Source organism: Leptonychotes weddellii, chromosome X (genome assembly GCF_054177405.1).
Source record: "Leptonychotes weddellii isolate Sample4059 chromosome X, ASM5417740v2, whole genome shotgun sequence".
Taxonomy (NCBI): domain Eukaryota; kingdom Metazoa; phylum Chordata; class Mammalia; order Carnivora; family Phocidae; genus Leptonychotes; species Leptonychotes weddellii.
The window spans coordinates 71,044,883-71,057,275 of NC_138385.1; the positions used below are offsets into that span (position 1 = coordinate 71,044,883).

The following is a 12,393-nucleotide window of genomic DNA, read 5'->3' on the forward strand; positions in this document are numbered from 1 at the left end:
AGAGAGAGATTGGGAGCACGGGCATAGGTATGGGGAGAGGGAGAGGCAGAGACAGAGGGACAAGCAGATTCCCCGCTGAGCAGGGAGCCGACGCAGGGCTCAATCCCAGGACCCTGAGATCATGACCCGAATCGAGGGCAGATGCTTAACCGACTGAGCCACCCAGGCGTCCCAGTTTGTCGCTTTTATAGCCAAGTCATGTCGCAGTTCATTTATCCATGAAGCACTTAATGCCCTTTTGAATTGTTCCTGGTTTTTGGTTATTATTAATGAAACTGGTGAACATACTGTACAGCTATTTATGTGGACATATGTTTTTATATTCTTGGGTAAATATCTGTAGTAGGGTTGCTTGGTCATATGGTAAGCATATGTTTAACTTTATAAGACATTGCCAAACTGTTCTCCAACATGGGTATACCATTTTGTTTTCCCACCAACAACACACTTTTCATGTAGATGTGTACGGGTAGCTCATTGTGACTTAAATTTGCACTTTTTAAAAAAATTTTGTTTATTTATTTGAGAGAGAGAGAGCATGAGCAGGGAGAGGGGGAGTGATAAGCAGACCCCCTGCTGAGCAAGGAGCCGGACGCGGGGCTTGATCCCAGGACCCTGGGATCATGACCTGAGCCAAAGGCAGACGTTTAACTGACTGAGCCACCCAGGCACCCCTTAAATTTGCATTTTTGTGATGACTGTTGATCTTGAGCATCTTTTCATGTGCTTGTCTGCAATCTGTTTATCTTTGATGAGGTGTCTATTGTAATCTTTTGCCATTTTTGTGTGTAATATAATTGTTATCTTTATATATGCATATAAATATATATACCTTTAAATACGTCTGTCTGTTATCTTTATATATTCTAGTTGCAAGTTCTTTCTCTTCCATGTGTTTTCCAGCAACTCCAAAGTTGTGGCTTGTTTGTGTCTTTTGAAGAAGACGTTTTTATTTTTGATAAAGTCCAATTTAGCAAGTTTTTCTCTTCTGGTTCATGCATTTGTGGCCCATTTATCAAATTTCTTTCTAACCCAGGGTAAGAAAGATTTTTCTCATATGTTTTCTAACAGAAGATTATAATTTGGTTCTTAAAGTTAAAGCTATGATGGAGGGGCACCTGGGTGGCTCATTCATTAAGAGTCTGCCTTAAGCTCAGGTCATCATCCCTGGGTCCTAGGATTGAGCCCCATGTCGGGCTCGTTCCTCGGCGGGGAGCCTGCTTCTCCCTCTGCCTGCTGCTTCCCCTGCTTGTTCTGTCTCTCTCTCTGACAAATAAATGGATAGAATCTTTAAAAAATGGTAATAAAGCTATGACTGATAATGAGTTAACTTCATTTATTTTTAAATATTTTATTTATTTATTTGACAGAGACACAGCAAGAGAGGGAACACAAGCAGGGGGAGTGGGAGAGGGAGAAGCAGCCTCCCTGCTGAGCAGGGAGCCCGATGTGCGGCTCCATCCCAGGACCCTGAGATCATGACCCCGAAGGCAGACGCTTAACGACTGAGCCACCCAGGTGCCCCATGAATTAACTTTTAAATCTTTTGTGAGGTATAGGTCAACATTCTTATATTATTACTATTTTTTGCATACTCAATTCCATTTGTTTCAGTAACATTTTTTTTGACGATAAGGGTTTTTCTTAACATCTTCAGTAAAGAGTTATGTTTAGTTTTAATTTTTTATTTAAATTCAATTAATTAACATATAGTGTATTATTAGTTTCAGAGCTAGAGTTCAGTGATTCACCAGTCTTATATAATAACCCAGTACTCATTACATCAAGTGCCCTCCTTAATGTCTATCACCCAGTTACTCCATCCCCCCGACCCCGCTCCCCTGCAGCAACCCTCAGTTTGTTTCCTATGATTAGGAGTCTCTTATAGTTTGTCTCCCTCTCTGATTTCATCTTGTTTTGTTTTTCCCTCCCTTCCCCTATGATCCTCTGTTTGGTTCCTTAAATTCCACATATCAGTGAAATCATATGATAATTGTCTTTCTCTGATTGACTTATTTCGCTTAGCGTAATACCTTCTAGTTCCATCCATGTCGTTGAAAATGGCAAGATTTCATTTTTTTGATGGCTGAGTAGTATTCCATTGTATATTTATATACCGCATCTTCTTTATCCATTCATCTGTCAATGGACATCTGTGCTTTTTCCATAGTTTGGCTATTGTGGACATTGTTGCTATAAACATTGGGGTGCAAGTGCCCCTTTGGATCACTACATTTGTATCTTTGGGCTAAATACCTAGAAGTGCAATTGCTGGGTTGTAGGGTAGCTCTATTTTCAACTTTTTGAGGAACCTCCATACTGTTTCCAGAGTGGCTGCACCAGCTTGCATTCCCACCAACAGTGTAAGAGGGTTCCCCTTTCTATGCATCCTCGCCAACATCTGTTGTTTCCTGACGTGTTAATTTAGCCATTCTGACTGGTGTGAGATGGTATCTCACTGAGGTTTTGATTTATAGTTCCCTGATGCCAAGTGATGTTGAGCATTTTCTCATGTGTCTTTTCGCCATTTGGATGTCTTCTTTGGAGAAATGTCCGTTCATGTCTCCTACCCATTTCTTAACAGGATTATTTGTTCTTTGGGTGTTGAGTTTGATTAAGTTCTTTATAGATTTTGGATACTAGCCCTTTATCTGATATGTCATTTGCAAATATCTTCTCCCATTCTGTCGGTTGTCTTTTGGTTTTGTTGACTGTTTCCTTTGCTGTGCAAAAGCTTTTTATCTTGATGAAGTCCCAATAGTTCATTTTTGCCCTGCTTCTCTTGCCTTTGGCGATGTTTCTAGGAAGAAGTTGCTGCAGCCAAGGTCACAGAGGTTGCTGCCTGTCTTCTCTAGAATTTTGATCGATTCCTGTCTCACATTTAGGTCCTTCATTCATTTTGAGTCTGTTTTTGTGTGTGGTGTAAGAAAATGGTCCAGTTTCATTCTTCTACATGTGGCTGTCGAATTTTCCCAAGACCATTTGAAGAGACTGTCTTTTTTCCATTGGATATTCTTTCCTGCTTTGTCAAAGATTAGTTGACCATAGAGTTGAGAGTCCATTTCTGGGTTCTCCATTCTCTCCCATTGATCTCTGTGTCTGTTTTTGTGCCAAGACCATACTGTCTCAATGATTACAGCTTTGTAATAGAGCTTGAAGTCCAGAATTGTGATGTCACCAACTTTGATTTTCTTTTTCAACATTCCTTTGGCTATTCGAGGTCTTTTCTGGTTCCATACAAATTTTAGGATTATTTGTTCCAGCTCTGTGAAAAAAGTTGATGGTATTTTGATAGGAATTATATTGAAATATAGGTTGCTCTAGGTAGCATAGGCATTTTAACAATATTTGTTCTTCCAATCCATGAGTATGGAACGTTTTTCCATTCCTTTGTATCTTCCTCAATTTCTTTCATGAGTGTTCTATAGTTTTCTGAGTACAGATCCTTTGACTCTTAGGTTAGGTTTATTCCTAGGTATCTTACGGTTTTGGGTGCAATTGTAGGTGGGATTGACTCCTTAATTTCTCTTTCTTCTGTCTCATTGTTAGTGTATAGAAATGCACTGATTTTATATCCTGCCACTTTGCTGAATTCCTGTATGAATTCTAGCAGTTTCGGGGTGGAGTCTTTTGGGTTTTCCACATAGAGTATCATGTCATCTGTGAAGATTGAGAGTTTGACTTCTTCTTTGCCAATTCGGATGCCTTTTATTTCTTTTTGTTGTCTAATTGCTGAGGCTATGACTTCTAGTACTATGTTGAACAACAGTGGTGATAGTGGGCATCCCTGTCATGTTCCTGACCTTAGGGGAAAAGCTCTCAGTTTTTCCCCATGGAGAATGATATTCACTGTGGGCTTTTCGTAGATGGCTTTTATGATATTGAGGTATATTCCCTCCCTCTCTACACTGTGAAGAGTTTTAATCAAGAAAGGATACTATACTTTGTCAAGTGCTTTTTCTGCATCTATTGAGACGATCATATGGTTCTTGTCCTTTCTTTTATCAATGTAGTGTATCACATTCATTGATTTGTGGATGTTGAACCACCCTTGCAGTCCAGGAATAAATCCCACTTGGTCGTGGTGAATAATCCTTTTAATGTATTGTTGGATCCTCTTGGCTAGTATCTTGGTGAGAATTTTTGCATTTATGTTCATCACGGCTATTGGGCTGTAATTCTCCTTTTTGGTGGGGTCTTTGTCTGGTTTGGGGATCAAGGTAATGCTGGCCTCATAGAAAGAGTTTGAAAGTTTTCCTTCCATTTTGATTTTTTTGAAACAGCTTCAGAAGCGTAGGTATTAATTCTTCTTTAAATGTTTGGTAGAATTTCCCTGGGAAGCCATCTGGCCCTGGCTCTTGTTTGTTAGGAGATTTTTGATTACTGCTTCCATTTCCTTGCTGATTATGGGTCTGTTCAGGTTTTCTATTTCTGCTTGGTTCAGTTTTGGTCATTTATATGTTTCTAGGAATGCATCCATTTTTTCTTCCAGATTGCCTAATCTGTTGGCATGTAGTTGCTCAGAATATGTTCTTATAATTGTATTTTTTCAGTGTTGCTTGTGATCTCTCCTCTTTCATTCATGATTTTGTTTATTTGGGTCATTTCTCTTTTCTTTTTGATAAGTCTGGCCAGGGGTTTATTGATCTTATTAATTCTTTCAGAGAACCAGCTCCTAGTTTCATTGATCTCTTCTGCTGTTCTTTTGGTTTGTATTTCATTGGTTTCTGCTCTAATATTTATTATTTCTCACCTCCTGCTTGGTTTAGCCTTTATTTGCTGTTCTTTCTCCAGCTCCTTTAGGTGTAGGGTTAGGTTGTGTATTTGAGACCTTGTTTCTTGAGAAAGGCTTGTATTGCTATATACTTCCCTCGTAGGATCACCTTTGCTACATCCCAAAGGTTTTGAACAGTTGTGTGTTCATTTTCATTTGTTTCTATGAATTTTTTAAATTCTTCTTTTATTTCCTGATTGACCCATTCATTCTTTAGTAGGATGCTTTTTAGCCTCGATGTGTTTGAGCTCTTTCCAAATTTCCTTTTTTTTTTTTTTAAAGATTTTATTTATTTATTTGAGACAGAGAGAATGAGAGAGAGAGAGCATGAGGGGGGGAGGGTCAGAGGGAGAAGCAGACTCCCCGCCGATCAGGGAGCCCGATGCGGGACTCGATCCCAGGACTCCAGGACCATGACCTGAGCCGAAGGCAGTCGCTTAACCAACTGAGCCACCCAGGCGCCCCGCCAAATTTCCTTTTGCGATTGAGTTCACGTTTCAAAGCATTGTGGTCTGAAAATATGCAGGGAATGATCCCAATCTTTTGGTACTGGTTGAGACCTGATTTGTGACCCAGTATGTGATCTATTCTGGGGAATGTTTCATGTGCACTAGAGAAGAATGTGTATTCTGTTGCTTTAGGATGGAATGCTTGGAATATATCTGTGAAGTCCATCTGGTCCAGTGTCATTCAAAGCTCTTGTTTCTTTGTTGATCTTCTGCTTAGATGATCTCTCCATTTCAGTGAGGGGGGTGTTAAAGTCCCCTACTATTACTGTATTATTATCAATGTGTTTCTTTAATTTTGTTATTAATTGGCTGCTCCCATGTCAGGGGCATAAATATTTATAATTGTTAGATCTTCTTGTTGGATAGACCCTTTAGTTATGATAGTGTCCTTCCTCATCTTTTATTACAGTTTTTGGTGTAAAATCTAATTCGATGTAAGGATTGCCACCCCAGCTTTCATTTGATGTCCATTAGCATGATAAATGGTTTTCCACCCCCTCACTTTAAATCTGGAGGTATCTTTGGGTCTAAAATGAGTCCTTTGTAGACAACATATCGATGGGTCTTGCTTTTTATCCAGACTGATACCCTGTGTCTTTTGATTGGGTCATTTAGCTCATTTACATTCAGAGTAACTATTGAAAGATATGAATTTAGTGCCATTGTATTACCTGTAAAGTCACTGTTTCTGTAAATTGACTCTGTTCCTTTCTGGTGTATGTTACTTTTGGGCTCTCTCTTCACTTAAAGGATCCCCTTTAATATTTTTTGCAGGGCTGGTGTAGTGATCACAAATTCTTTTAGTTTCTGTTTGTCCTGGAAGCTTTTTATCTCTCCTTCTATTTTGAATGACAGCCTTGCTGGATAGAGTATTCTTGGCTGCATATTTTTCTCATTTAGCACCCTGAATATATCATGCCAGTCCTTTCTGGCCTGCCAGGTGTCTGTGGATAGGTCTGCTGTCAGTCTAATTTTTCTACCCTTGTAGGTTAGGGACCTCTTGTTCCGAGCTGCTTTCAGGATTTTCTCTGTCTGTGAGATTTGCATGTTTCACTGTTACATGTCAAGGTGTTGACCTATTTTTATTGATTTTGAGGGGGGTTTTCTGTGCCTCCTGGACTTGAATGCCTGTTTCCTTCCCAAATTAGGGAAGTTCACAAGTATAATTTGCTCAGTATACCTTCTTTGCCTCTCTCTCTCTTTCCTCTTCTTCTGGGATCCCAATTATTCTAATATTGTTTTGCTTTATGGTATCACTTCTCTCTTGAATTCTCCCCTCATGATCCAGTAGTTGTTTATCTCTCTTTTTCCCAGCTTCTTTATTCTACATCATTTTGTCTTCTATATCACTGATTCTCTCTTCTGCCTCATTTATCCTAGCAGTTGGAGCCTCCATTTTTGATTGCATCTCATTAATAGCCTTTTTGATTTTGACTTGGTGAGATTTCAGTTCTTTTATTTCTCCAGGAAGGGATTCTCTAGTATCTTCTATGCTTTTTTCAAGCCCAGCTAGTATCTTTATAATCGTTACTCTGAACTCTAGTTCCGACATCTTACTAATGTCCATATTGATTACGTCCTTGGCAGTCAGTACTGCCTCCTGTTCTTTTTTTTTTTTTTTAAGATTTTATTTATTTGAGAGAGAGAATGAGAGAGAGAGAGAGAGAGCATGAGAGGGGGGAGGGTCAGAGCTCAGAGAAGCAGACTCCCCGCTGAGCAGGGAGCCGACGCGGGACTCGATCCCGGGACTCCAGGATCATGACCTGAGCTGAAGGCAGTCGCTTAACCAACTGAGCCACCCAGGCGCCCCTCCTGTTCTCTTTTTTGAGGTGAGTTTTTCCACCTTTCTTGTCAGTATGTCCAAAGAATAGATGAGCGAGAGAGCAAAATACTAAAATGGCAACAACGACCCCAGAGAAATATACACTAATAAGCAAATCAGAAGAGACCTGATACCAAAAAAGAATTAAAAAAAGAGAATATAATCAGAAAGTGAACAGAACAGAGCAATACACTGGATCCTGTGTGTGTTTTGGTCTGTTTGTTAGAAAACTAGATCCCAAAATTGTAAAGAAAGAAAAACTTATATATGTACAAAAATAAAATTAAATACAATGAAAGGATAGAATGTAATTGTAAAAATTAAACTTAAAAGACAAAAAAAAGAATATAAACAGGTGAACAAAACAGAGCAATACACTATGTCCTGGTTGTATTTTGGTCTTTTTGTTATAAGAAACTGCATCCCAAAATTGTAAAGAAAGAAAAACTTATATATACAAAAATAGAATTAAATGCAATGAAATGATAGAATATAACTATAAAAATGAAAATTAAAAAAGACAAAAAATAATTGATAAAGTGAGAAATTGGTTGAAAGGGAAAGAAAAAAAAAATTAAAATTGAAAGACTAAATAATCATGAGAAAAAAACCCATGAATTCTATATACTATTTTCCCCTAGCGCTGGAGTTCTGCAGTTCTGTGTGATGAATAAACTTGGTCTTAGCCAGATGTTCTTGCTGATCTTCTCGGGAAGGGGCCTGCTGTGCTGATTCTCAGGTGTCTTTGCCCCAGGCGGAATTGCACCGCCCTTGCAAGGGGGCTGGGCTAAGTAAGGGGCTCCAGATTGCTCTCTGTGACTTTTGTTCCCTGAAGGCTCCTTGCCTTTATGCTCTGCTCCGCTTTAGAGGATGAGAATGAAAATGGCGGCCTCCCAATCGCCAGCCTTGTAGCCTAAAGTTTGCACCCCCCACTCCTCAGTGAGCTCTCAGGGAAAAAGCAGTCAATCACTCCTGTCTACCTGGTCTCTGTCCACACTCCATGCTCGCCTGGCCTGTGACCCAATGTTTCTATCTCAAGCATGCGAGCCTGCTTCTAGTCTCCAAGCCCTGCAGACTCCTGCAGCCCACACCTGCTCCTCCTGGCGGGGAAAGGGGGAGGTCTCACCGTGATTCTGCTGCTTGCTGGGCCCCTGCTTGCAGCCAGCTTTCCTGCTCCAGTGCCTGGGAACTCTGCCGCACTCAGGCACCCCCGTTCTTTCTGTAACCCAGGGATCCTGAGACCACACTGTCCCACCTAGGATTCCACTCCGTTTCACCACCTGAGCACCTTTCAGACAGGGATGTCCCTCAGCAGAGCAGACTTGTCCAAGTTCTGATTTTGTGCTTTGCTGCTGTATCATAGCTGGCTTATGGAGGCTCCCTGTCCCTGCGGTTTATCTTCTGATATATCACCTTGTATTCACGTCTCTGTACCTCCTACCTTGCAGAAAGTGGTCGCTTTTCTATTTGTAGAATTGCAGCAATTCTTTTCTTAGATCTCTGGTTGAGTTCACAGGTGTTCAAAATGATTTGATAACTGTCTAGCTGAATTCCTAGAACCAGACAAAACTAAGGTCTCCTACTCCTCCACCATGTTGGAAAGTCCTTGATTGTTTCAGTAACATTTTCGAAAAGACTTCTTTCTCAATTAATTTCCCTAGCACCCTTCTCAAAAATTAGTTGAATATATATGCATCAGTCTATATGTCTATACCACACTGCCTTAATTACTATAGCCTTATATTGAGTGCTCAAATCAGGTAGTGTGAGTCTTCCAAATTTGTTGGTTCTTTTCATAATTATTTCGGCAACTCTAGGTCCTCGCTATTTTCACATAAATTTTAGAATCAGGTTGTCAATTTCTATGAGAAAAAGCCTGCAGGGGATTTTGTTGGAGATTGCATTAAATCTGTGGTTGTGCCAACTATATTGAGTCTTCTAATTTATCAACACAGTATAGCTCTCCATTTATTTAGGTATTTTAGAATTTATTTCAGTAATATAGTTTTTTTTTAAGATTTTATTTATTTATTAGAGAGAGAGAGACAGCGAGAGAGGGAACACAAGCAGGGGGAGTGGGAGAGGGAGAAGCAGGCTTCCTGCGGAGCAGGGAGCTGGACGTGGGGCTCGATCCCAGGATCCTGGGACCACGACCCGAGCCGAAGGCAGACGCTTAACAACTGAGCCACGCAGGTGCCCCAGTAATATTTTATAGTTTTGAACGGACAGGTCTTACACATATTTTAAGTTATTCCTGTTGTGTATTCTTACAACAAGAATGGTGGGGTTTGTGTTGTGTGTGTTCATTTTTTTGCATTTCATTTTTCCATTGGTCATTGCTAGTTTATAGAAGTTTTATTGATTTTCCTATATTGACTTTGTATCCTGGGACCTTCCTCAGCTCACATATCAGTGCTAGTAGCTTTTTTGACGATAATTTGGCATTGTCTACATGAACAATCCTGTAGTTGTGTAAAAGACTATTTTATTTCTTCCTTTCCAATCTGGATACTTTTATTTCATTTTCTTGCCTTATTGTACTGGCTAAGACCTTCAGTATAATGTTGGCTAGGTATAGGGAGAGCAACATCCTTCCCTTGTTCCTGATCTTAGGCCAGAAGCATTCATTCTTTCACCATTAGGTATAATTTACCTTGTAGGGTTTTTCATAGATGCCTGGTAGAGGTTGAGGATATTTCCTTCTAATCCTGGTTTTGTGAGAGTTTTTATCATGACTGGGTATTGAATGTTACAAATGCTTTTATGGATTAATTAATATGATTGTGTTTTTTCTTAGTCTTATATTTCATGTGATTATGTATATTGTTGGATTTAACTCTGTAATTTTATTACTTTTCTTTTTGTCCTCTCTTTTTTGATTGTTACTGTCTTGCTTCCCCTTTCCTCTCCTTGGAATATTTGGTTATTTTTTTAAGTTAGACTTCTATTTTGAGATAACTAGATTCACATGCACTGATAAGGAAATAATACAGAGATTTCCTGTACCCTTTTGCAGTATCCCCCAGTGGTGACATCTTGCAAAACTATAATACAAAATAGAACCAGGATATTGACATGAATGCAGGTAAGATACAGAACATTTCCATCACCATAAGGAATTTTATAGCCATATCCATTTCTTCCCACCCCTACCCTTACCCTTCCTTAAACCTTGGCAAGTACTGATTTGTTCTCCATTTTTATAATTTTGTCCTTTCCAGAATATTATACAAATGGAGTCATATAGTATGTAGTCTTATGGGATTGATTCTTTTCACTTAGCATAATTCTCTGGAGATTCATCTAGTTTTTGTATTAGTAGTTTCTTCCTTTTTGTCACTGAGTAGTATTCACTAAATGGATCTGCCACAGTTTAACCATTCTTTCCATTAGCCATATGCATTTAAGGTTTCTCAATGTCTTTCTGTAGTTTGGTAGCTCATTTCTTTTTATTGCCGAGCAATATTCCTTGTATGGATGTACCAGTTCATTCATCCTTTCAGCTACTGAAGGGCTTCTAGGCTGCTTCCAGTTTGGGACATTGTGAATAAAGCCGCTATGAAGCTGTCATTTCCACGTGCAAGTTTTTCTGTGGACTGAAGTTTCAACTCATGGCTCATTTCCTTTTAAGGTTTTTAATTTTTTTACTGTGAGCTCCTTTTATTTATTTATTTATTTCATTTATTCATTCATTTATTTACTTTAGAGAGAGCACATGCACAAGCAGGGGTGGGGAGGGGCAGAGGGAGAGGGAGAATCTGAAGCAGGCTCCATGCTTGGCATAGAGCCCAACGCAGGGCTCGATCTCATGACCCTGAGATCATGACCTGAGCCAAGATCGAGTCTGACACTTAACCGACTGAGCCACCCAGGCGCCCCTACTGTGAACTCCTTTAAGTGGGGCCCAGAGGTTTCACTAATGCAGGACCAATTGTTTAGGGGGATTTTTCAACTCCTAGGTTTTGTATTCTACTTCAGTTGTCCATCTGGCATGCATGCCTACCTGTGGTACAGGACTAGAGTTCTAATTTGTTGTAAATAACTCCCGATTCTTCTGTTTTCATCACCCAGGGGGTGACCTCTTTCTAGTTCCCATTTTTAAAGCTGCAATGTCCTTTATGACTTCAGCTTTTAGGAGGTAGCTCAGTTCTAGTTCTTTGCACATTTGTGTCCTGTGGCCTAGAATCCACTCCGCTCATGAGTTAGAGCCTTAACCCCCAACTGCAGAGCCATACAGCATCAGTTTCTGTTCACCCCAACTTTAAATCTCCTCTTCATTTTTGTCACATCATGTTCTTCATTGATCTTCAGCTTGACTGAGTGTTAATTATTTTTGTTAAATATCAGCCAGCATTTCTCTGTATTTGCAGTTGGAGGAGGTGGCAGTGGTGGAGCACAGGGAGAGCCCATCCGCATCAGCCCAAGTCCCAGTGACAGGGGTTCTCAGCAGGGCTTTTATCAATTAATGTTATCCCATAACACGATATATAGCAGAAATGATGATTCATTGCATTTGTTTCCCTAGAATTCAGGCAAGTTGGAGACCGGATAGACAACCACAAGGAAAGCCAAGACCAGCCTCTGTGGCAAGCTGTGTTAGTAGACAAGGAAGCACAGAGGATCGAAGTGGCCAAGAATTCACAACCTTCAGAAAAATCACTTATCCAGGCTCAGACTTTGTTTCTCTACAGCAAGGACTCTCTAAATATTACTCACGGGGAAGGTGTTCAAAACATAATTTAAACTTTCTTTACATAAGTAAAGGCTTTTTTGTTTCATAAAAATAGTACATTAATGGATTTTTCTGCTTCTCAGTAACACTCATAAGCAAGGATAATGACAGTCCCACGCCCCCCAAGCAAACACGTATCCTGATGTTTCACAGCTTGAGGAAACAATCATAAGGAGTGTGTTTAAGACACAGAGCTAGTAAGCCATATAGCAAGCATTAGCCACTTACTCTGAGTCACAGTCCGTGGCTCCTTTGTGAAGCCCATTTGTGTGCTCTTCCACAAGGCCCTTCATCCTTCCAGACCTCACCCAGTGGAAGAAAGGTGGGAACATCGTATGTGGTTACTTACTACTGTCTCACTTTTGTCTTGGATTTAAATGTTTAATAGAAAGTAATAAGCAGACTTGCATTTCCATGGACATTGTAGTTGGTCTTGCCAGGCCAGCAATCATGCAACAACTAGGTGGGGGGGAACGGGATAAATGGAAAAAAAAATATTTGGGAGCTGTTGCAGAGCTGTGGAAACAATGAGGACTAGATGAATTAAAATTCTAGA

At 40.0% G+C, this 12,393-nt stretch overlaps 1 protein-coding gene across 10 annotated transcripts in view; it reads left to right on the plus strand.

Moving 5' to 3' along the window:
• KRABD4 (KRAB domain containing 4) overlaps positions 1-11,889 on the plus strand; it is a 22,838-nt gene extending 10,949 nt beyond the window's left edge. For 7 of the 10 annotated variants that reach the window (XM_081809376.1, XM_081809377.1, XM_081809378.1 and 4 more), the window contains one exon: positions 11,631-11,889. In XM_081809376.1, coding sequence (XP_081665502.1) covers positions 11,631-11,848 — 218 coding nt within the window. In that variant the 3' untranslated portion in view covers positions 11,849-11,889. Of the gene's footprint in view, positions 1-10,121; positions 10,191-10,608; positions 10,737-11,630 lie in introns of all 10 variants that reach the window. The other 3 variants (XR_014141447.1, XR_014141446.1, XR_014141448.1) reach the window with 3 other exon arrangements.
• The last annotated feature ends 504 nt before the right edge of the window (positions 11,890-12,393 follow it).